This window comes from Mustela putorius, unplaced genomic scaffold, assembly GCF_011764305.1.
Source record: "Mustela putorius furo isolate JIRA1106 unplaced genomic scaffold, ASM1176430v1.1 tig00003858_pilon_pilon_pilon, whole genome shotgun sequence".
In the NCBI taxonomy this organism is placed as follows: domain Eukaryota; kingdom Metazoa; phylum Chordata; class Mammalia; order Carnivora; family Mustelidae; genus Mustela; species Mustela putorius.
In genome coordinates, this window is record NW_025422010.1 from 28740789 (window position 1) to 28762863 (window position 22075).

The following is a 22075-nucleotide window of genomic DNA, read 5'->3' on the forward strand; positions in this document are numbered from 1 at the left end:
TAATATCATTGTCTGGTTTTGTATTAGGATAATTCTGGCCTCATAAAGTGTTAAGAAGTATTCCTTGTATTTCTTTTTGTGTTTTTGTTTTTATTTTTGTTTTTTAATGTAATCTCTGTGCCCAATGTGGAGCCCAACACAGGGCTTAAACTTAAGACCCTGAGATCAAGACCTGATCAAGAATTGGATGCCTAACCTACCAAGCCATCCAGGTACCCCTACTGCTATCTTAAAGAGGTTTAGAGAACTGGTATAATTTATTCCTTAAATGTTAGAATTTGCCAGTGAACTCCCATAGACCTGTGCTTTCTGCTATAAAAGGTTATTGATTATGAATTGAATTTTTTAAAAGATTTTATTTATTTATTTGACAGAGATCACAAGTAGACAGAGAGGCAGGCAGAGAGAGAGAAGGGGAAGCAGGCTCCCTGCTGAGCAGAGAGCCCGATGTGAGGCTTGATCCCAGGACCCTAGGATCATGACCTGAGCTGAAGGCAGAGGCTTTAACCCACTGAGACACCCAGGCACCCCGTGAATTGAATTTCTTTAATAGATAAAGACCTTTTCTGATCATCTGTATCTTCTTGTGTGAGTCTTGGCAGATTTTATCTTTCAAGGAATTGATCCAATTCATCAAGGTTATCAAAATTTGTGGGTATAAAATTATTAATACTATTTATCCTTTTGTTATCTTTGGGATATGTAGTAATAGTTCTTCATTTGGGATATTAATAATTTGTATCTTTTTTCTTAATTACTTTGTCTAGAGGCTTATCAATTTTACTGATCTTTCAAAGAAACACCTTTTGTTAATTTTTCTCTATTGATTTATTATTTCAATTTCATTTATTCTGCTCTTTGTTTCTACCCACTTCAGATTTAATTTGTCCTTAATCTAGTTTCATAAAATGGAATCCTATATTGTAAATTTTAGATCTTCTTTTTAATAAATATATTTAATGCTATAAATTTCACTCTAAAGGCTGCTTTCACTGAATCCCACACATTTTGATAACTTTGTTTTCATTTAGTTCAAAGTATTTAATTTGTTGATTTCTTTGACTCATACATTACTTAGAAATCTGTTTAATCTCCATTTGGGGATTTTTTATAACTATCTTTGTTACTAATTGTTTTGTGGTCTGAGAACATACATTGTATAACTTCAGTATTTAAAAATTTGTTAAGGAATGTCTAATGGTACACAATGTGTTCTATCTGGGTGAATGCTTCTTATGAACTTGGAAGAATGTATATTCTGCTACTGTTGGGTGAAATAGTTTACACATGTCAATTATGTCAATCTAATTGATTGATGGTGCTAGAGTTCAACTATGTCCTTACTGATTTTCTGGCTACTGACTTTATCCATTTGTGATCAAGTAGTGTTGAAGTCTCTGACTATAATAGTGGATGTTTTGTTTTTTTATGTTTATCAGCTTGATAAAACTGCAATTTACGTATTTCTATATTGAGCTTCTTGTTCCTGAGCTACCTGTATCTGTGGTTTTGTTTCTGTCATTAATTCTAGAGAGTTTGAAGCCATTATTAGTACAAATATTTTTTCAGTTTCATTCTTTTTCTTCTGACATTTGTTATGCATATGTTACATCTTTTTAAATTGTCCCATGTTTTAGATTTCTCTACATTTTAATATTTTTCTTTTTTGCATTTCAGTTTGAGAAGATTCTATTGTCCTGTCTTCAAACTCCATTTTTCCCTCCTCTGCATCCACTCTACTGATGGGTGCAGCAAAACTGTTTCATTTCTGTGTTTTGATTTATAGCATTAATTGATATGCTTTCTTAGAGTTTCCATTTCTGTTTACATTACCTATCTATTCTTTTATGTTTTCTTCTGTACCCACAGGAGCCCTTAACATATTGATCATACTCATTTTAAATTCTGCATCTCATACTTTAATATTCATGCCATATCAGAGTCTGCTTCTCATGCTTGCTTTGTTTCCTCAAATCGTGATTTTTCTTGCTGTTTTGCATACCTTGTGATTAGTTGTTGAAGGCCAGACATATTTTATTGGGTAATGGGAACTGAAATAGGCTCTTAATATGAGGGTTTTTATGTTCATATGTTGTAGGTGTGAGGCTGTGTTTTATTCTGGCTATAGCAGTGGGTATTGGGGGCTTCAGATTCCTCTAGCACCTTTGTATCTATTTCCTTTTGATTTTGGCTTTGTTAAATTCTCCTTCTCAGAGAGTATGCATCCTGCTGTTTGTTTAGCTATAACCCAGTGTAGACTGAAACCTTATTGGTATAGTCGTAGGGTGTGGGAGTGGGAGCTTTCTATAATGTTATGTTTAAATCTCCGTCTTAAGGTGGGCCTTTGTGCCCTGGTTGATCTCCACAAGGTTCACAAGGTTTCTATAGTAGCGTTAGCACCCGCACCCCCAAGTTGAGCCAGAAAGATTGGGGGTAGGGAGAGAATGGAAGGAATGTCCCATAGTTTGTTTAAGGCTCCAATAAAGTCTTTCCTTGTGAAAAGAAAACTACTACTACAGCAAATGCTCCTTATTTCACAATAATTTCTCTTCTTCCTAAGTCACAAGGGGATTGCACTTAGATCTTCACAGAAACAGCCAAATGGAGCTCCTGCAGATAAAGTCCCTGATTGTTGGCCCTCTCATGAGACTGCAACCCCCAGGAGTTCCTCACTGTCACACTAGTTTCCACTCAGCCTCCAGAAACTTGTCAATTACCACTGAAGTATTCCTACCAATTTATGCTAATGACTGCTGTTCAGATAAGTAGATTTTTCCTAAGGCCTTCTATTTGTGTCTCTTTCCATATTACTGAGTAGCAGTTGGCCTCGAATCTTCAGTCCTCAAGGTCCAAGAAAAGTGGTCATCAGTCCAGTGTTTCTTGTTATTGTAATGGGAAACAAACCTTTAAGCTCCTTGTACAGCAGATCTAAAACTGGAAATTTCTTGTCCTTGATTTTTATTGCATAAGATAATCTCATAGAAGTTCAACAAGCAAAATAAAGCATTGTAGCTATAAGGTCATGTGGAAATGCATCATTTATGTTGGAATTGGTCAGACTTGGTTGGAGGACACATTATTTGAGGATGAGGCAAGAGTTACAGCTAGGAAAAAGAGGAAGTTCAAGGCAAGATAATAAATTGGCTTTGAATAACAACAGTAAATATGTGACTAATTTTAAGTTGCAGGCCTTCAGACATCTTCAGCATGGAAATGATATAATCGAATTCATATTCTGGAAAAATCTGAGTGCTCAATGGAGGACAGATTGGAGGGGGTCAAGTGTGTACATATGGGGTTAGGACTAGATGCAAAGATACTAGTTGGATTACATGCTTGTTAAAACTACAGTCTTAACGTCATTCTCAGTTCCAAAGGCCCAAAGATACCTGCATTTCTTTTTTTGTTAAAGACAAATGACTGCAAAAACCATTTTTTTAGACTTTTTTTTTCTTCCCAATTTACCTCTTGTGTTCTGGAACAGTGAGCTTATCAGAAAGCATTCATAACCAACAAGCTTACTTCCTCTGTAGACTTGACTGAAGAGTCCCTCCTTCAGGCAGTTACAGTTGCTCTGTGTACTACTTTATTTAATATCCTGTAGCATAAAAGTGAAATTTATAAAATTGTATTGCTTCCTAGGGGCAGGTTTATCCTGTTGAGCAGCTAGCCTTTGTTCACTGAGTAGTATGGGAGCTAGAGTGTGAGAAGCAGTGTCCATGGCTAAAAGCACAGAGTCGTTTCAGCTGACTGCAACTGACAGTCCTGCTCTATGTCTGACTCTACATCTATGTAGCTTTTGGTCAACTTTTCTCACCTCTGTGCATTTCCTCAAGTATAAAGATGCAAATGGTGGTAGTTAAACCTAACCCACTGGGTCTTTGCAATGATTCAATTAGTCTATCTTGAGTCATCCCATACTGGTGATGATATGCAGAATTGAGGGTATTGAAAAGAGACTTGAGTTGGGTTGGTTGAGTAGTAGGGGGACTCTAGGAGGGAAAAGAGAAAACTTAATGAAGCTGAGAAGGAAAGAAATAACATTGTACTATAAAGAGTGAGTTATACAAAGCAGACCCATCTGGTTAGAATTTTAAATAAATTTCTAATAATTCTGTGTTGTAACCTTTCCCTCTGCCCATCTGCCATATGAGATCAGTAAATGCACTTTATGAATAACATGTTTGGTGCCACAGGATTCCTTCTGTGTTGCGAGAACAGATACAGAGATCTGTTTCAGTGTAGTGTGGGACACAGATACCATTTGTGGGGACAGCTGACTTCAAATTGCAAGTATGTGTCTTTTAACAATTGATGGAGGAAGGTAGCACCTGTATCTTATTTATTACTGTAAATAACTCTCCAGCTTTCACTGTCTAAGGATAATAACCAGGACAGGAAGGATGTTAGTATTTGTCTTTGAACTCCCCCAAGTGAAACCACTGGAATCTCAACACTGTTTTTATACTCCTCTCACAAAATGCCTTAACCATTACCTGCGAGCATTCCCGAGTGATTCCCTTAGGCAGCTCAGCTGGCTGATAGTCAACAGTGATAATGCATATTCCTTGTTATTTTCTTCTTTGGCTAGTAACCCTGTTGACATCACCACCCCCAGTATTCCTGATGGGACAGCTGTGTTCCATCAGTTTCCTCTGGGCTTCAACTCTTTCAAATTTATTTTCAGACGTTTTGGGATACTTCCTTAACACTGATCACAGACCAATAAAACTAATGCTTCTTGTTATGCAACCCAAACATTCCATCCTCAACAGTTAGGTACCCAGAGTAGAACCCTGGAGGAATAATCCTCATTCATCTGGGGGGTTTTCTCCCGGTGGTAAAGACAGCCTTTGTTTCCCACTTGTGTTTGAGAACTTAAATTCCAAGGGCAGCTATCCATTTGAAAAAGTGTTATGCATACGTCTCCCAGGAGGGCTCTAAAAGTTTCATGCAAGCCAGATCAATCTGTTCTGAGGAACTTGAACTCCATACTGGGTTCCCTCATATACTCTTTACTGGAATTGGACTCTGCTGGAAGCTTGATTTCAATTTATTCCAAGCTCAAGGCCAATGGACTATAACCGTGCTCTGTTCTATTCCTTATCCATGTGTCCATAAGCATGAAAATCCATCAGCACATTTAACGTTTTAAGAATTACTTATTTACATGAATTTATTAAACCATTAACAGCCATGTGTGCCATCGAAGAAGGCTCATATGAAGGCAAGATATTTTAAATTCTGGATTTTCCTGCCTATGGAAGATAACCATATTCTAAGATGTACCTTCTGAAATTTATATGACCTAATTTGAGAGTATTTTACAAAGCAGAAAATTAAGTAACCTGGTCTGAAATAATTGGTCAAAGAAGCCAGGTTCAATTTAATCTACTGATAATTTGAATCTTTATTTCCTTAAAATATTTAAAGTCAGCTTCGATTAATACAAGTGACACAGAACAATTATAAGTAAATCAGAGAAGGAGACAGACAAAGCAGGTGTCTGGGATGAGTTAGTTACAACGAAAGTGTGGAGCATCCAGCTCTGAGGCTCCTATCCACAGGGTCCCCTGCAGAAAAGATATGAATTGCCGCTGACGTCTTTTTGAGTGCTTACTCTGCATCAGGCCCAATCCCAAGAGCCTTTTTATATGTGAATTTCTTTTACTTACATAACTACCCTGAAGTATGTAATGTTGATACCACGTTTTATAGATGAGTAAACTGAGGCAAAGGACGGTGAGTAAGTTGCCCAAGGTAACGTGCCTAGTACATGACACTTGGAAACCGAAGTAGGCAATCTGACTTGAGTTTATGCTCTTAACCACAATGAGTTTTCTTACTCTTCAGTAAGGGAACACTAAGAGATGAGTTTTTCTTGCCCTGAGTTTCAGAAAAATGTAGTTAGTTTAGCCTTGGATGGGTAATGTAATAGAAAAATGAAAATCAATAACTTGGTCCCAGTTTTACAAAAGAAATAACACATTCTCCACATGGCAACTTCTTGTGTCACTACCTTCAAAATTATGGGAATACCATTAACCTATAACTTAAAGGTGTACACACTTTGCTTTATAATGCCAGAACTTAGCACAGGTGAGCCAATGCTTAAAAATATATATTGTAGATTATGGAGCAAATTCCTATACCTAGAGAGGTCAGAATGCTGGTTTGTAGGGTGGTATTATCTGGAAGAGCACTGAGTAATGTTTAGGGATGGCTTGCTTTATCTCCACATAGAGATGGGGTTTGGGAGGGTGAGCTATGGACTTGGGAAAGGACCAATTTAGCCAGGCAAAAACGAAAGGTTAAATATTCTTGTCTATAAAAGAAGGTATCTTACAAGGTATGCACTTTTTTAATTTAAAAAAGTTTTTTTTTTTTTAATTGTCAGAGACAGCACAAGCAGGGGAGCGTCAGGGAGAGGGGAAGCAGGTTTCCCTCTGTGCAAGGAGATGGACACGTGACTTGATCCCAGGACTCTGGCTGGGATCATGACTTGAGCCAAAGGCAGCCACTTAACCGACTGAGCCAGCCAGGTATTCCAAGATATACATTTTTTAAATCGAGGATTGTAACTATATACTATCATATGTGAAATTTACTAAATTAGTAAAGAGAGAAATTGAAATGTGTTAATACTAAATAAATATGAATATGTGCTGCCTTTTAATATTCAGTTTGATTTTTAGACGTTTAACTTCATCCTTACAACTACATTCCTTGAAGTAATGTCATATGGTGCATTTGTGTAGAGCTCATTATCAAACTGCTCCCACTTTAAATAATTCTACAGAAATAAGAGTATCTTGTTTTCAAATCATGTCATATATATTTTTGTCTATATTTCACTGGTGGCTATCTATTCCTTTTGCTTCACTGCTTATTTTGGAAATAGAAAGGAATAGAAGGGTAAAAAGCAATTGAACATGTAGTTTATTTAAGTAAAGGGAAAAAAATCTTTTTTCCAGATAGAAAAGCTTCAAGTTCCTTTTGGCTAGTTACTGTTTGTTAGTCTCTCTCCCAGTAGGGGGCAGGATGTAGCAATCTGTAAACTAACTTCTTAGGGGTTAAATGAGGAGCAGGCTCCCCTTCCTTTGGAATTACTGTTTAATTAAAAAGCTGTTATTTTTTCCTCTGATATATATGTTCTGATTAATTAAGTCCCACAAAGTGAGATTGTGATCATTTGCAAAATACTGTAGTGTAACAAATTAACACGTAGCCCAGTTCTCTTCCAGGAGACCTATATGCTTGCACAGATTTCAAGGAAGGATTTTCCATCGTAGATAAGCAAATGGAAATTTACTACAAGCTCGGGTGTTGTATTTTAGGACAAGAAGACATTATAGATGATTACTACTAAGTAAGGGGGAGCCGATAGGAAGGGTTTTGCAGTAGTCCTTGAGCCTGGCCTTCTTCTGGACCGTAGGATGCAGAAGTGAAGGGTACAAAAGCCCTGAGCAAGCAGCTTGCCTTCCCCTGAAAGGAGACAGAAGATACACACAGAAATTGCTGATGGAATAAAATGTTCGTAGGCACTCATGACCGTTAGAAAATGAAATAGGTTGGAAAGTGGTTAGGTGATTACATGGTGATTATTTTCCTAAAATAGCTCATAAAAGACTTAGGAAACAAAAACAAAACAGTGTTTGAGTTCTGGTTGTGATACCAGTAGTCTGTTTTAGACACATCAGTTGACCGACGATTCTTTCCTCACCTATAAGATCACGATCATACTATAACTAGCAATGGCTATTGGGAGCATTATAGATAAATGACTAAAGGGGCCTACTAGAGAGTTTGGCATATATAGGAGGAGCTAGTTCTGGCCCATAATATAATCTAGACCAGTAGTTGACCAGAATTTCTATCAATAGATAGTAAATATTGGTGATTTTGTGGGGCATCTAGTCTCTGCTGCATTTGCTTAACTACTGTCGTGTGAAAACAGCCATAGATCCGATATAAGTGAATGAACATGACTGTGTTCCAGTGAAACTTGATTTATAAAAACAGTGAGCAGGCTGGATTTGGCCAGCTGGCCAAAATTTATGACCCCGTCCTGGAACAAATATACATATCACTGTATTGATAAAAGTACAGTAATTGGGATATAACTGCTCAAATGTAGCACTAATTCATTCATTCATTCATTCATTCATTCTAGAGAACACGTGCAAGTGGGGGGAGGGGTAGAGGGAGACAGAATCTCAAGCAGACTCCCCTGCTGACCAGGGAACCCCACACAGGGCTCGATCTCACAACCTGGAAATCATGACCGGAGTTGAAATCACCAATTGGATGCTTAACTGACTGAGCCACCCAGGTGCCCTCGTGTAGCACTTTTTCTGTGATAAAAAGCACTCAGTTATGTCCCTGTGCCGGAAACTTGCCTCTAGCCTGTTGGAGAGATAGAGACTCTCCTATCCCCTCCACACCCCCAGGCTTTTCTTGTTAAAAGACAGAAGTAGTGCATGGTTCAGGGTTGTCCTTCTGTCAAAGCAGAGCTGCTCAGGGATAGAGTGGAATTTTGGGGATGAGAGAGCAATTTATTTGTGAGGAAAATAGTCATGGGGTTCAAAGCTTCTCAACTTCTTAGGAATACTATAAGCCTGGGCTCTCAGAGTGTCACTTAATTTTCCTTCAAACATGCCCCCTACTAGCCCACCTCCCTCCTTGTCCTGGTCTGGCTAGTTTTGAAATGATAAAGCTGCCTCAGAATCACTTGTGGCCAATTGCTGTGCCCCAAATACACTGTCCGCCCACCTGCCCCTACAGGGCTGTGTTCTGATTCAGATGCAGCTGTGGTGGTTCTCAGGAGCCCAGACTTGTAACACATATAAATTGCTAAAAATAAATTGAGGCCTAGGAAACATTTTGAGTTTATTGAACAAGACTTGATTTGATAGGGCAGCACAAAGCCAGAGGCAGTTAGGTGCGCTCCACCAACAGGAGTGAGAGGAAAGACTTTCGTGGAGAAAATATAGAAGCAGAGCAAAGCAATTATTTGAGGATCGCTTAAAGTCTAGTTAGCTGCTGGTGACTGGTTGTCCCTAGAGTTTTGATTCTATAACCATGAGGCATTACAGGCTGAGATGTGGGGTTGCTTATGTAGACCGCTGCAGCATCAGAGCCGCGAGGTTCCATGCGCGCCCTCCTCCCCCACCCCAGAATGAAGGGAACAGACCTTACCTCAAATACTTGTTCGCCATTGGAGAGCTAGGGACTGGCCTAAAGCTTGGGCTCTTTCTGTGACAGGGAAAGGGATCTTTCTTTCCTCTTCTTTCTCTTCTGGCCAGGCCATTCTGATACCACAGAACTACCTCTTATCGCCTTACCTAGTAAGTTTGACACCCAGGGAAGGGTGTCACAGGGGAGGAAGTGTGCAGCTTGCCCTTCATTTGCCCTCGGGGCTTGGCTCCGCCCACAGACACCTGTCCTGGGGGGGTTGGCCCCGCTGACAGACACCTGCCAGCTGTTAGAAGCCACTATTCTTTGTGACTGGAGAACAAGCAAGTGTCCTATAACAATCATGAGAGAAAGCCTAAGCATTTTCATAACTGAACATAGATCCCATGTGTACTTCCCTCTGTGCTTGCCCCACAAAAAGATAAAAGATTAGTCAAAACTCATTTGACTCTGTTCTGAGAAATACTTCTCTAGGGTAAAGAATTGTCTAGAATCAGATGTGGAATGGCATAAAGATGGTGTTCATGGCAAAAAAAAAAAAAAAAAAAAAGTGTAATTGGGGGACTTAAAGAATTAAAGGAACTAGGAATTTGACCTGTGTTTGTATTTATAGAGAGCTCATTTAATTTTCTGATCGTAGGGTTTTATGCAAATCTTAAATTTTTCATTAATGGAACTAAATTAAGAGAGGTAAGGTAGTGTGGTAGTTAAGATTCTGCCACTTTCTAGCCTAACAGAGTCAGAAAAGCTTATTTTTCCTATCTACACTGTAAGTTTCTCATCTGTAAAATGAGGCTAAGGCTACCCTCTGTTATATGCGATAAAAGGGTAAGAAGTTATACCTGCTAGAATGAAGCTGACACAGTACCGTTCAAGGCACACTGGCTATTATGGACTAGGGCACCTGCTCTTGGTTTGATACCACAGACAATGTAGCCAATCCTGCACCAATTCTACTTTCTCATTTAAAAAAAAAAAAATGAACAAGAGCTGAAGTTTTATTGTTGGGTAGGGAGCTTCTTCTAGAAATACGGACTACGTGGCACTGGCATTTAGACAGAATGGCCAAAATCCTGGGCTCTGGAGCAGGATGGTAGTGGCTCAAACCACGTCTTCAACACTTACCAGTGTATTGCAATGACCATGTTGTTAAGCTGCTGGTGCCTCCTTTTCCCCAGGGATGAAATGGGGGTAATACATGCTTGACTGAGTTCACAGTGCGCTGGAGAACTAATGCATGGCAAACCGTTAGCTCCTGCCTCATAGTAAGTGCTCCAAAAGTATTAGGGGCATTGTTTTAATGCTAAGGGTGGAGGTGACTGACAGAGGAAGGGGTGGGGCATGGAGAGCATCCCCTAGCCCAGGGAGAAGAAGAGGGAGAGGACTCCTCATAACAAATGTGGTTCTAGGTTTAAAAAAAAAAAAAAAAGTGGGTTTATGGTCTGTCTGGATTATAGCGTTAAAGAATTAGAAAAGCAAACCTCCCAGGATTTAAATATGAATTGAAACTCTGTATGATGCTGTTTTTCTTCAAGCGTTCAATTGCTAAATAACTTTCTAAAATAGAGCGAGCACACAGATTGAAAATTAGGTCTGGCTCAAATATGCCTCATTCTTCTGACTTCTGTTGCTTTTTAATGCACGTGGAGACCCAGCGGAGCCCTGGTACAGGCTACCTCTGGAATGTTCGGGTCTATTACTCTCTGTCTAGGAGTGTCAGGGAGTGCTGAGAAGCACATTTCCTGTCAAACATGGGGACAAGCTCTTAGGTTTTCGTTTTCATTTGGTTATACTGGTCTGGCAGGAGTTGTTCTATTCTTTTACAATTAACACTGCCAAGGCTTCAAATGGAAATGCCAGAAGGCCTAGCACTCTGAGATTCTAAGTTTTATTTAGTTGTACCTCAAAACCTGCTCTATCTTCCTATTGACTGCCATGTTGATATTGTAAAAGAGCTTATTCTCATTTTGCACATGGACAAACAGATCCAGCCCAGGGGCTGTCAGCCCAGGACCTGATGCTAAAATCGTCCTGCTGGCTCGCGACTCTTTGTACACATATATTTCTTTTCCATCTAAATCTTTCATCTAAATCTCCCCCCTCTGACACCAGAAGAGTGTGGGGTTCTGTAGTTCATATATTCTTCTTGAATGACTCTCCTCATGAATTTTCATTAAGAAAAAGACAAACCTACAGGCAAAGGAGAGAAAATCAAAAGATATTCCAGTCCGAATGTTTCTGAGGTTAGGGACGTGTCAAAGGATGGGTATCGTAAATGAGCAGGGAAACCTAGATAATGTATGTTTGTAACACAGGAGAGCAACAACTCTTTAAAATGCAATGCAAAGTCCTGGGGTAGGGGCCAGGGAAAGCACGGATGAATCCGAAGGCCTGGCTTCTCTTTCTGGCTGTAATAACGAGAAGTCTCACAACGCTCTGTGCTTCAGTTTCAGAAATTGATTTGAAAATCTTCTGTCTTCCCTATACTATGGATCAAATAAATCAATGTATATGGGGGCACTTTCTAAAAGCTCCCAAAACTGTCCATTAAAGTTGCATTATTAAACATTAAGTGCCAGTACTTGGGTAATATATTAAGAATATTGCACAGTTTATTCTATTCTGCTAAATATTCAGTGAGGTACTGAGGGGACTTAGATGAGGTAGCACAGAGGGAGAGAAAAGATAGATGGGTGGCGTTGGTTCGCCAAGCTGAGCTGGGCTCACTTTTCTGAGCATCCGTGACTGTCTCTATATTTGGGACTCCTTTCAAATGTCAGCTGAGCTAGACTTTTCGACCACCACACCAGCAGCAATGGTGAGATGAACGAGGAGACTGTGCTGCTGGCCTGAAGCACTGGCCACTGAGCAAGGTGCCCGGGGTATATGCGGGCAGATCCACAATTCACAAAGGTCTTTTCCATTTCTGGCTGTTCCTCCTCATGCTCCAGGCTTTAGCCTCACCCAGTCTAGACATAAGGTCGCTGTGGCTAAGCCTTCTGCAGTCACTCACCCAGGTCCCAAGAGCAGGAGACAGTGGGCTGCTGGGAGTCTGAGCACTGAGAAGTAGCAAAAGCAAACCCATCCTTGTCTGCCCATAAGCGGAGAACAAGAGTGAAGATTCCCAAACCACAAGTGGCTTTGCAAAGGACCTACCATTAAGTCCTAGGTGGGTGGGGGAGTTCAGAGAGAGACATAAATCCTATGCAAATGACATCGAAGGCACTACTCAAGAGTATGAGTTCCTATTTAATTGAAATATTTTAGGTAGAAAACAGAATTTGATCTTTGGCATTGACAGTAGCTGCAGCCAAGCTACATAATAATGTAGAGAAAGAGAGTAATTGATTTAGGAGTGAAACAAGCCTGGCGTCCCATTCCTGCTGGTCTAAAGTCCAGCACTACTCCACTCTCGGCATGGGAAGTGTAGAACCCATGTGATACATGAACTGTCACATTGTCACACCTTCCAAAGGAAACAAAAGTCATGAGTAATTTTCATTTCACCAGTAAAACAAATCAAAACTCTACCATGTACATTATGTTACAAGGTTGCAATATCAGTGCCAAATCAGCCCTTCTCCAATGCCAAGCTCCCTAGAGCAACTTTGAGGCTCTCTTATCCAAACTCCAGAGACACTACATGGTTCTCCTTGGTCTGGTGTGGTGTAGAAGTCATCCCTCCTGTTTCTTAATAGAGCAACAATGTGCTCAGTAGTAGACATTTCTGTACTTCAGTGCTATTGAGGAAAGATTCCTTACAATGAAAGGTTTGTCATAGGTGCCATTGTTACTGTTATAATTGTCAAATGAAGTAAAAAATTATTTCCCTGGTCTCATAATTTGTTGTAAACAAAGTATTTTTTTTGTAGAAAAAAATTATATATTGGGAGATATTTTATTTCAAATGCATTTTTAACTTTTATGAACTCTTTTTCCTGTCTGCCTGGCTATCTTCCACTCATTGATATTGGCTGGATATCTAGATGTCATGCTGTTTCTTTACATTTTATTATTTATGGGATATGCTCATTGTTTCACTGTCTGTCCTAGGACGTGTCACCATTGAAATGTAAGCCTCAGTCTGTCATTTTCTTCTCCAATATCCTTGGTTTATAACTCTACTTGGATAGGACTTTATGCAATCAAGATTTGAGAATGGAGAATTAGTCTAAAGATTTCTAAATTCCCCAAGTTCAGGATGGGTCTTTAAAACCTCACTTTTGACAGAGGCAGTGAGAGCCTTTCATTCATTTCTCCATCTGATGTCTTATCGTTTCCCTGACAGCTTTGCTTGTTTGCATCTCAGAAAAAATCCTGCAAGAAAAAAATGGAGTTCATGAGTTTTGGCCACTGAGTTATTAGGGTTGGGGAGGAGGTAAAGGAAAAAAGAAGACAGGACAGGAAGATAGGGTGTTGGTAGATATCTTGTTCTTATAGAAAATTTGCCCAGGTTATCAGCATTTCCCTGCCGTTGCTCTTCAGCCTTTCTCTGTCCGCTGGAGGACACACAAGATGGCGAGTTCTACCAATGCTTCTACTTTGGGAGACTGGTGAGGACAGGGAGGGATTTGCATTCTTGAAGGGTTGTGTACATACTTTGCCTGAACGGTCCACCCACCCCTTGTTCTTACTTTTTCCAAATTAGGGAGTTCATAGTGGAGTGTGTTTTTTCAAAATTCCTATTTATCTGTTTTTCCTTGGATCTGTCTCCTGAGGAAGAAGCCACATTAATTTGTGACATTTGCTGCATTTTTCTGGTTCCCACTTCTCCGTGGTTATAGGAAAAAGCCATTCCTTCCTTGTTAGCATGCTTGTAGCGTGTTTGTTTGTTTGTTTTTACTATTTTTTAAACTAGTGGTGTTTTACTTAATTCTCTTGGGAAGGGAGGTCCCATGATCCAGCATTAGTCCATCTCCTTCCCCAGAATTTCAGTCAAACAATCACAAAAGCAGAACCAACACAGTCCTTACCACTCCTCTAATATACCAGTGCCTCTTCAGCCTCTGCAGGACACAGCCCAGAGCTTTGGCATGGCAGGTAGGCTCTGCAGGATAAGGCTCCTTTATTCTTACCCAGGAATCTGTCTCCATTCTTGAACCCTACCATCCAGAAACAACAAGCTGCTTAGGTTTCTCTACAGAACATGTAACTCCCTACCTCCTCTCTCCTCTTCTGGTGTTGTCCCCTGTAGAGGAAATGCCCTTCTCTGACACCTCTTTCTTCTTTCCTCCCCAAACACACCCAACAATTTTGCCAGGTATTGCCGCGAGCTCCAGTCTTGGTGACCAGCCAGACCCAGCCTATTTCTCTACTTCCACTACAGGGTCTGTGCTCTCCTCTGACCTGTCTCACATGTTTCTATCATTACATGTTATGCTGTTAATCTTTCTCTTTGTATTGTAATTACCTGTACCTCTGTCCCTCTCCTCCACTAGACGGGACTCCTTGAAGCAGAAATAGTTTCTTTCTGGATGACAGTGCAATGTCTAGCATATAGTAGGTCAAAGAATATATATTCATTAAAATGAAAAACAATAAAATGAGCTAAGAGGCATGCTACTTCAGAGAGAGTAGTTCATGGTAGACTTTAGAATCCTTCTGTCAGCAAAGAACTAAGAAGAATCTGTTTGGAATCTCTGGCCACTTGTTCTGTTACCATAACAGAGTACTTCAATAAGTAGAAGACCTTTATCATGCGCAGACTGATCTAATTCATTCTCTAATAAACAAAATAAGAAATCAGAACTTTCAAGGGAAAAAAAAAAACCAGCACCAATCCCACACAGTTAGTAATAGCATTTGCTTTCTGTGGTCTATGCTTTTATAATTTTTTTTTCTCTCCTGGCATTAAAAATGGCCTTGAATTATCTGGATCTTCTTTCATTCAGTGGATAGTCTTTAAAGGAAAAAAACAAAACAGTAAATAAGGGAAAATAAAAATTCTGACATGTAGATAAAAATAGTGTCCTAGCAAATGTTTTAATTCAGCTATCTTGAATTCAATATGTTTAGTGCCAAGCCCTCCTTTTTAAAATGTGTCACCTAATAACATTTAATATCAAATATACCACCACCACTTGTTCAGGCAAATAAAACACCACTAGTAATTGGCACTAAAAGTTTTATAAATGCAGTTGGATTACTTAAATAATTTAGTTAAGCTTTGGATTCTCATGTACCCCCTCCAGGCTAATGAGTTAGAGACCTCTCAAACATGAATCAGGGAATTTCTTAGGCAGAACCACCTACTAAGAAATCAGAGGAAAATGTTCAGAGGTATTTTTGTTTAATATCCCTTGGAAGATTGAGCTGTACTTTTACCATATTTATTTGTTCTTTATACTTAATTTGAATGTGAGACATGTGAGGAAAACTCTATTAAAATTTCCAAGATAATATACTTTATACAGGAAAAAAAAATAAGTGTGGTATGGCAGCTGACAATTATTTGAAAAAAGTTTGTGCTGCTGACTTAATATCTTTACTATAGGTTATTGGAAAATGCACCTGTAGTATCTGGGCACAAAGAGTTATTTTTAAAAAGAAATTAAGGTACTTTAGTTTTGTTACATGTCAAGTTAAGGAATTATGTTTGGAGAGGATATTACAGTTTCTAATTAGCTGACCTTAATAAAGGGGTGATCTTGTTTGATCTATGTGGTCCCAGGCTACTCACAATGGTCCTTAAATGTGGAAGGGGGGCAGAAGAAGTCAGTTGGACTTAAAGATGGAAGCAGGGGACACCGGTTGAGGAGTGTCTGAGAAGCAGAGCAAGCAAGGCAACATTCTCCCCAAGGGCCTCCAGAGAGGAACATTTTTACCAAAATCTAGATTTTAGTCCAGTGAAACTTCCAACCTGAGACTGTAATAAATTTCTGTTGTCTGTTGTCTTTTGTTACAGCAGCAGTAGAACACTAATACATTCAGACAATGTGATGCCAGGTAGTCATTAAAAATAATAACCCATAGTGTGGAAAATACTCACGCTATATTGTTAGGTTAGAAAAGTAGCTGAGGAAACACCATAGGACAGTGAAACCAAATAAATACATATCTGTTTAGGGAAAATTTGAAAGATAGGCTATAAAATGATATTCATGGTTCTCAACTGGTGCTGGGATGATTAGTTTTCTGTCATCTTTCTGTACTTCCCAAGTTTAATTTTATTTTTTGATTTAAAAATAAATGTTGAACATGATTGACCTTATCTCCCTCACAATCTTGGAGGAGATGAGCTCCAGTGAATATGGTAAGCTCCTGTAGGTTATCTTGTACTCAGTCCTTACTTTGCCACATTTCTGCATCTCAAACATGTTGAAACACATTGTTAATATCTACCTGCTCTATTTTTTATTGTTAATTGCCACATTAATTACACTGTTTATTGTTAATTAACACATTGTTAATACCTGCTCTATTTTATTTTTTATGAAGTTTGAAACTTGAGCCATACAAAATGAGAAAATATTTTTGGCATACAAAGATTAATTTCTAAATATTTGTATTAATGGTGTAAAGATTACAATAGCAGCATAGCTAAGAACTAGGTATAATATCTGAGACTAAAATCTAAAGTGAATGGACTTAAGTTTTCTGGGTTCAGCTGGATACTGACTTTCACCTTTCCTTACCAGATACACTACTGGCCCCCTTCATTGTTAACAAGTCACTGCCTTCCCTTCCTGCCTTATGTGTTTGATTTTCATCAGTGGTAGTTTTATGGTTGCTCTAGATATTTGTAGAGAATGTAATTTAAAGGAAATTAAACCTCTAGAAGCGGGATAAAATTGGGCACGTTGAGTCAAATGCTTTGATGTTAAGAGCATTTTCAATAGCTATTATCTACCGTGCAAAACTGCTCAACTTTACTATAAAGATCTGGTTCTGAGTCACAGGGTAGAAGACCATTATTAAGTATCTGGGAGGCAGCAGACTGCAGGGACCAGGAGGGGACCTCAGGCATCCGATGTGCCTGGGTTCAAAGGGTGGCTGCAGCCTTTGTCCTGGGCTCCTGGCAAGTGATTTCAGCTTCTTGATTTCCTTTGTAAAAGGGACTGTGACTGTCCTCATTGCCCACAGTTATTGTGAAAAGGAAATAAAATGGCTCTCCCTGAATCAATAGTCCGTAATTCGTGGCTATCATTGTAGCTGAATGTCCTTTATACTGAGTATTGTGACTTGACCTACACAATTTAAGAAAATTCAGTAACTGCTTGTGTTTGTATTCTCTGTGGTCCTGTCAAGTCATGTTTTCTTATTAGGTGTGATAAAGTCACACACATCTGACAAGACACTGCTGTTGTATGGGAAGCCAACTGGCAGAAGTGGCAGGAACTTCTGTTTGATCTCTGTGTTCATGATTGTTTCCTATCACCTCAGTAGAATGAGAATATGAACCTGCACCTAGTTTCTCCGAAATGCTTTATAAAGGGGCATGGATTCTTCCGGTGTAAAAGAGGACCCTGGTGTTTTCAGGCACAAGTCCTAAAGCAAGAAGAGAAACAAAAGCTTAAGAGGCTTCATGGCCTCTGAGCTCTCCCAGGGAAACAGTGGGAGTCCCAGTACCCTTTCTCTTTGCGATAAAAGTTCAAAAAGCAGAAACTTTGAGGGAATTTTGTTCTTGGTAGGAGGGCCTGGGAGTTCTAGTTGAAGGTAGGAATGTAATGAAAACAAGAGCACTTTGCTGGAACTTCCCTTTTCTACTGTTTGCTTCATTATCACTCTTAAGGATTTTTATGTATATGCTGAACTCAAACCGGTTACTTTTTGAAATGGCAACCATGTCCAAGTCTTCAGAGATGACTGCAGCAAAAATCGAAGCAGCAAAGAGGCACTTCCAACAGAGAAATGCTTCTCCTAAGATGTTAAATCAGGAGTGACTAAAAGACCCAAATTACTTATATAAAAATGAGGAGTAAAAGAAATTCTTAACTCAGATTTAAATAATCAAATAAATATCCTTGGTTTGCTAATTTCCCTTACCCTGTCTTGGAAAAATTCTTTATTGGACAATGTTGAGACTCTAGGGGATCGTGGGATAATCCTCAGATAAAAGGTTAACTGTCCTTCTTATACTAAATGCTGGGTACAAAATGGCATTGCATATTTTCAAAGCCAACTGCTAAAAGCATAGTATCCTTCAGAAAGTTTGGAAGTTTTCACAATCATTATTTTTACACAGAAATCTGTTTATTAAACCAAACAAAACAGATAAAATTATACCAGCCCTCGATTTTTTTTTTGAATTTTCATTTAAATAAGCAAACTCTAAATCCACACCTTAAAAGATGTTTGTGCATCTATGTATTTCCAAAATACTCATATTTCAATAAGTTTTTCACATTATATTCACCAACAGTATCACAAAAGTTCTTTTTTTGTGTTTTTTTGTTTTACGTAACTGTCAGGAACAGTAATTCTAGAAACACTAGAAGAAAAAGCATAGCAATGTCCACAGTTACAAGAAAAAGTGCACATTACTTGGTCACAATCACAGTCATTACTTGAAAAACTATATGTAACAAGTACATAAGAAATATCACTGATGCCTTAAACTCATTATCAAAAACTGAATGACATAAGTTTTACAGAAAATAAGGCAAATTCAGGAATGCACAAAGAATTTTTAATCCAACCAAAGCAGAACAACAGAAAGATAATTGTACAAGAAGCATAAACTGATGTACTTCTCCCTAAATATTTTAAAAATAGGCTTGCCTCAGTGCACAAAGAAAACACCATTCATGGGTATCCAACACTATAAAATAAGAAAGGGCAACGGTCGGGGGAGAGGGAGAGGAAGGGAAAGTTCGTGGAAAAGCTGCAGCTGCGTCCACTGAGTTCTTTACATCGCTGTAATTCATTACCTAGAACTGCAAATTATACAAATCCTATCAGGAGAGGTAATGGTCTTTTTGGAAACTATTTCTGAAAGAGAGAAAGAAAAACTACACTCGAGTGCAAATTTTCAGATTGTCACTTGCAACCTCTTAACATTCAGCCATCTACATCCAACTGCTGCTGGAGGCGCGCCCGGAACACAGCAGCGTCAATCCACGGTGAGCAGCAGTAAGGAACCAAGGTGTGATTTTTTTTTTTTTTCAATGATATGTCTTTTTTAATATTAAAACATTCTGTGATGAAAACCTCTATTGCGAAACTGCGATGTTGAGAGGCATGACGAGCGCGAGTGCAGACGCGCAGTCTTCTCGTGGAAGTGGTTCCCGATGTGACGATTTCAAGAACTTAGCAAGGGTTTGTTTTCCAGCATTGTTTTGTAGAAAGGATTTGGAAAGAGGAGAAGGCAAAGGGATGTGGAAAAGGTACTTACAGTAGTTTCTCAAAACAGTTTTCTTTTAGGACCTATGAAAAAGTTACCAAAGTAAAAATGACAATTTTGAATGAAAAACAAGTTTTTGTCTTTTTATAAAAATTACATATATATATTTTTTTAAAATACAAGATCCTTCTCAGTGTTGTTATATCCTGTAGCAACAAGAAATTTGGCGCTTTTTTTTTTTTTTTGCCAGATACTGTAGCTTTCTGTCCAGTAAGTCAGTAGTAAATTCCACTAATATTTCAGTTGGATCTTGAATTATTTTTTATACCACAAACTTCTTCTGTTTTATCCTTGAATTAAGAATATACAGCTTTTTTTTTTTTTCCCCCAGATATTTATGCTGAGAAACTAAAACATAAAGCAGTAGGCTGGACACATTACAGTATCTCAAGTACTTCAGAGGTCAGAGTTCCTTTGAAGCACCTTAACACATCACTTTATGGTTCAAGGACAATGTGGCATAATGGAAGTATTTCTCTTAAGACTGTGCAGTAAGACCAGAAGCGTCTCTGCTGGGAAATCAAAATGTCATTAGTGGAAACTGCAAATTTAGACCTCAGTGAATAGGATCGTCATTTGACTCAGTTCTGTTGTAAAATAAGATTTTCCAGTTCATCTGCAGAACGCAATAAAAATGCAGCTGATTCTCGGTATCCTGCAACGAGCTGTCTCACGGCATTGATTTCAGTTGGACTCAGCTGGGGTCTGGAGCTTGAACTGCTGGAGGATCCTGAGCTAGTTGCCAACTGCCTCTTCATGCTGAGATCCGTCGGTCCTAGAAAAAATAATCCCAAAATTAACGTGAACAATCTTTGTTCCGGTACTTTGAACATGACCTTTAAATTGTTGACTTAATTCACTTACTCTTTTGTGAAAGCCACTGATACCTTTAATCAAATACATCAGCTCTCTGAAATGCCAAAGAGCAACATGTTATGAAATGAGTGGCTGAGTTTTTTCAGACTCCTTGTCCAGATGATCACTTCTTTCTGCGGAAAGACCCTGAAGACCTACTCCTAATACGTGCTTTTTGGCAAACTCGATTTTAAGTCTACTCTACAGCTATTGCAGCAGTGTAAAATGTTGTGACTTGCAAATGCTTTCTGTTTGCACCCTTGGTTAACAAATAATTTTAGGTCGCACCTACTCAGACTTGGAAACGTCCTAGATTGTGATGCTAATGACTCCAGATTACAAACTCCTCCATTTAGAACAAAGGAAATTTGGGACAGAAGAGTTCAATGACATGGTTGCAATTCAACAGCTTTTAAGTGGCATAGTAAGGATGTGAATTGCATATTTTTTTTATTTCAGGGGACTGCTTTTCTTCTATCATGTTGGTTAGTATTTTAAAATGTGTTAAGTTAGTAAAAATTAGTATTTAAAAATATTAGATAGCAGTTAGTTTTAGGAGGATGCAGTAAGTAAATGATCAGTACAAACAATTCCACAAAGAAACCAGACCTGGGATAGTGCTTTAGGTATTGTTAAAGCTGCTTCTGTATTTATTTGCCTAAAACATTCAGGTGTCCAAACGTTTATTACATATAATTTAAGCCAATTATATTACATATAATTAAACCAAATCAGATAGGTCTGCTTTTTGACAACATATTGTAAGTTTTTATTTCTTTGTACATTTTTACTTTAAAATAATTTAGTTAACAGAAATGTCGTAAAGATTTTTAAAATACTTTCAATTCTTGGATTATTAAGCTTTTTTTTAAGTGTTATAAAGGTTTTAAGTGTTCATTGTTATAGCAACTACTTAATGAAAGGTAAGAACCATAACTATTAAATTTGCAATGAGTAAGACCTTTAAAATCCTTGAATAAACATTACTGGGGACATTAACTGAAGGCATGCTCAAGAATTGTAGCAATTCTCTTACTGGAAATGATTTAAACAGATTTTTCTTAGAGAACTTTTCATATAATAGTATTCAATTCCTGAACTGAAACAAGGGATGTTATTTTATCCTGTTCCTCCTTCTTGAGGCCTGATGGAAACAGGTCAAGACCCAACCCCTTTCACCCTGTACCCGAAGGGAGAAGGGGACTCCTGCCAGCAAGGAGGCACGTCTCAGGAAATGGGAACAGCTTCACTTGTAATCTAATTAGGACAGAGACAAGACTAGCACACAAGAACTCGGACATTTGAGAGGGACTTATTTCCACTTCTGCCATAGCCTTAAAGCCTTGATTTCCTAGCAGGAGTTAGTTTCCATTTATTCTGCTGTTTACAAAATCCCAAGGCTGATACAGCAAGCTGAAAGGGAGAGATACGGGGATGTTGCACGCGTAGACAGGAATTCATGAAAAAGCATGGAAGCAAATCAATAGCAACTAGTGCATTTGGAAAGTTCTGAATGGATTAAGAAAATACCATGACATAATGGGTTCTGGTTTATGGATGAACCAACTTTAAATTTGGATTTTTTACCCTTTATATTCAAGTATCCCAGGACCGGTACAAATCTTTATAAAACAAAGTAGAAAGGACTTTCCTCAATTATGTAGATATGTCATGTCTAGTTGA

General features: G+C 38.6%; 1 protein-coding gene across 6 annotated transcripts in view; it reads right to left on the bottom strand.

The window, feature by feature from the left end:
- Positions 1-18424: 18424 nt before the first annotated feature.
- The window catches only part of NOL4 (nucleolar protein 4), a 413009-nt gene continuing 409358 nt past the window's right edge, over positions 18425-22075 (bottom strand). For all 6 annotated transcript variants that reach the window (XM_045065497.1, XM_045065494.1, XM_045065495.1 and 3 more), the window contains one exon: positions 18425-20312. In XM_045065497.1, coding sequence (XP_044921432.1) covers positions 20119-20312 — 194 coding nt within the window. In that variant the 3' untranslated portion in view covers positions 18425-20118. The remainder of the gene's footprint in view (positions 20313-22075) is intronic.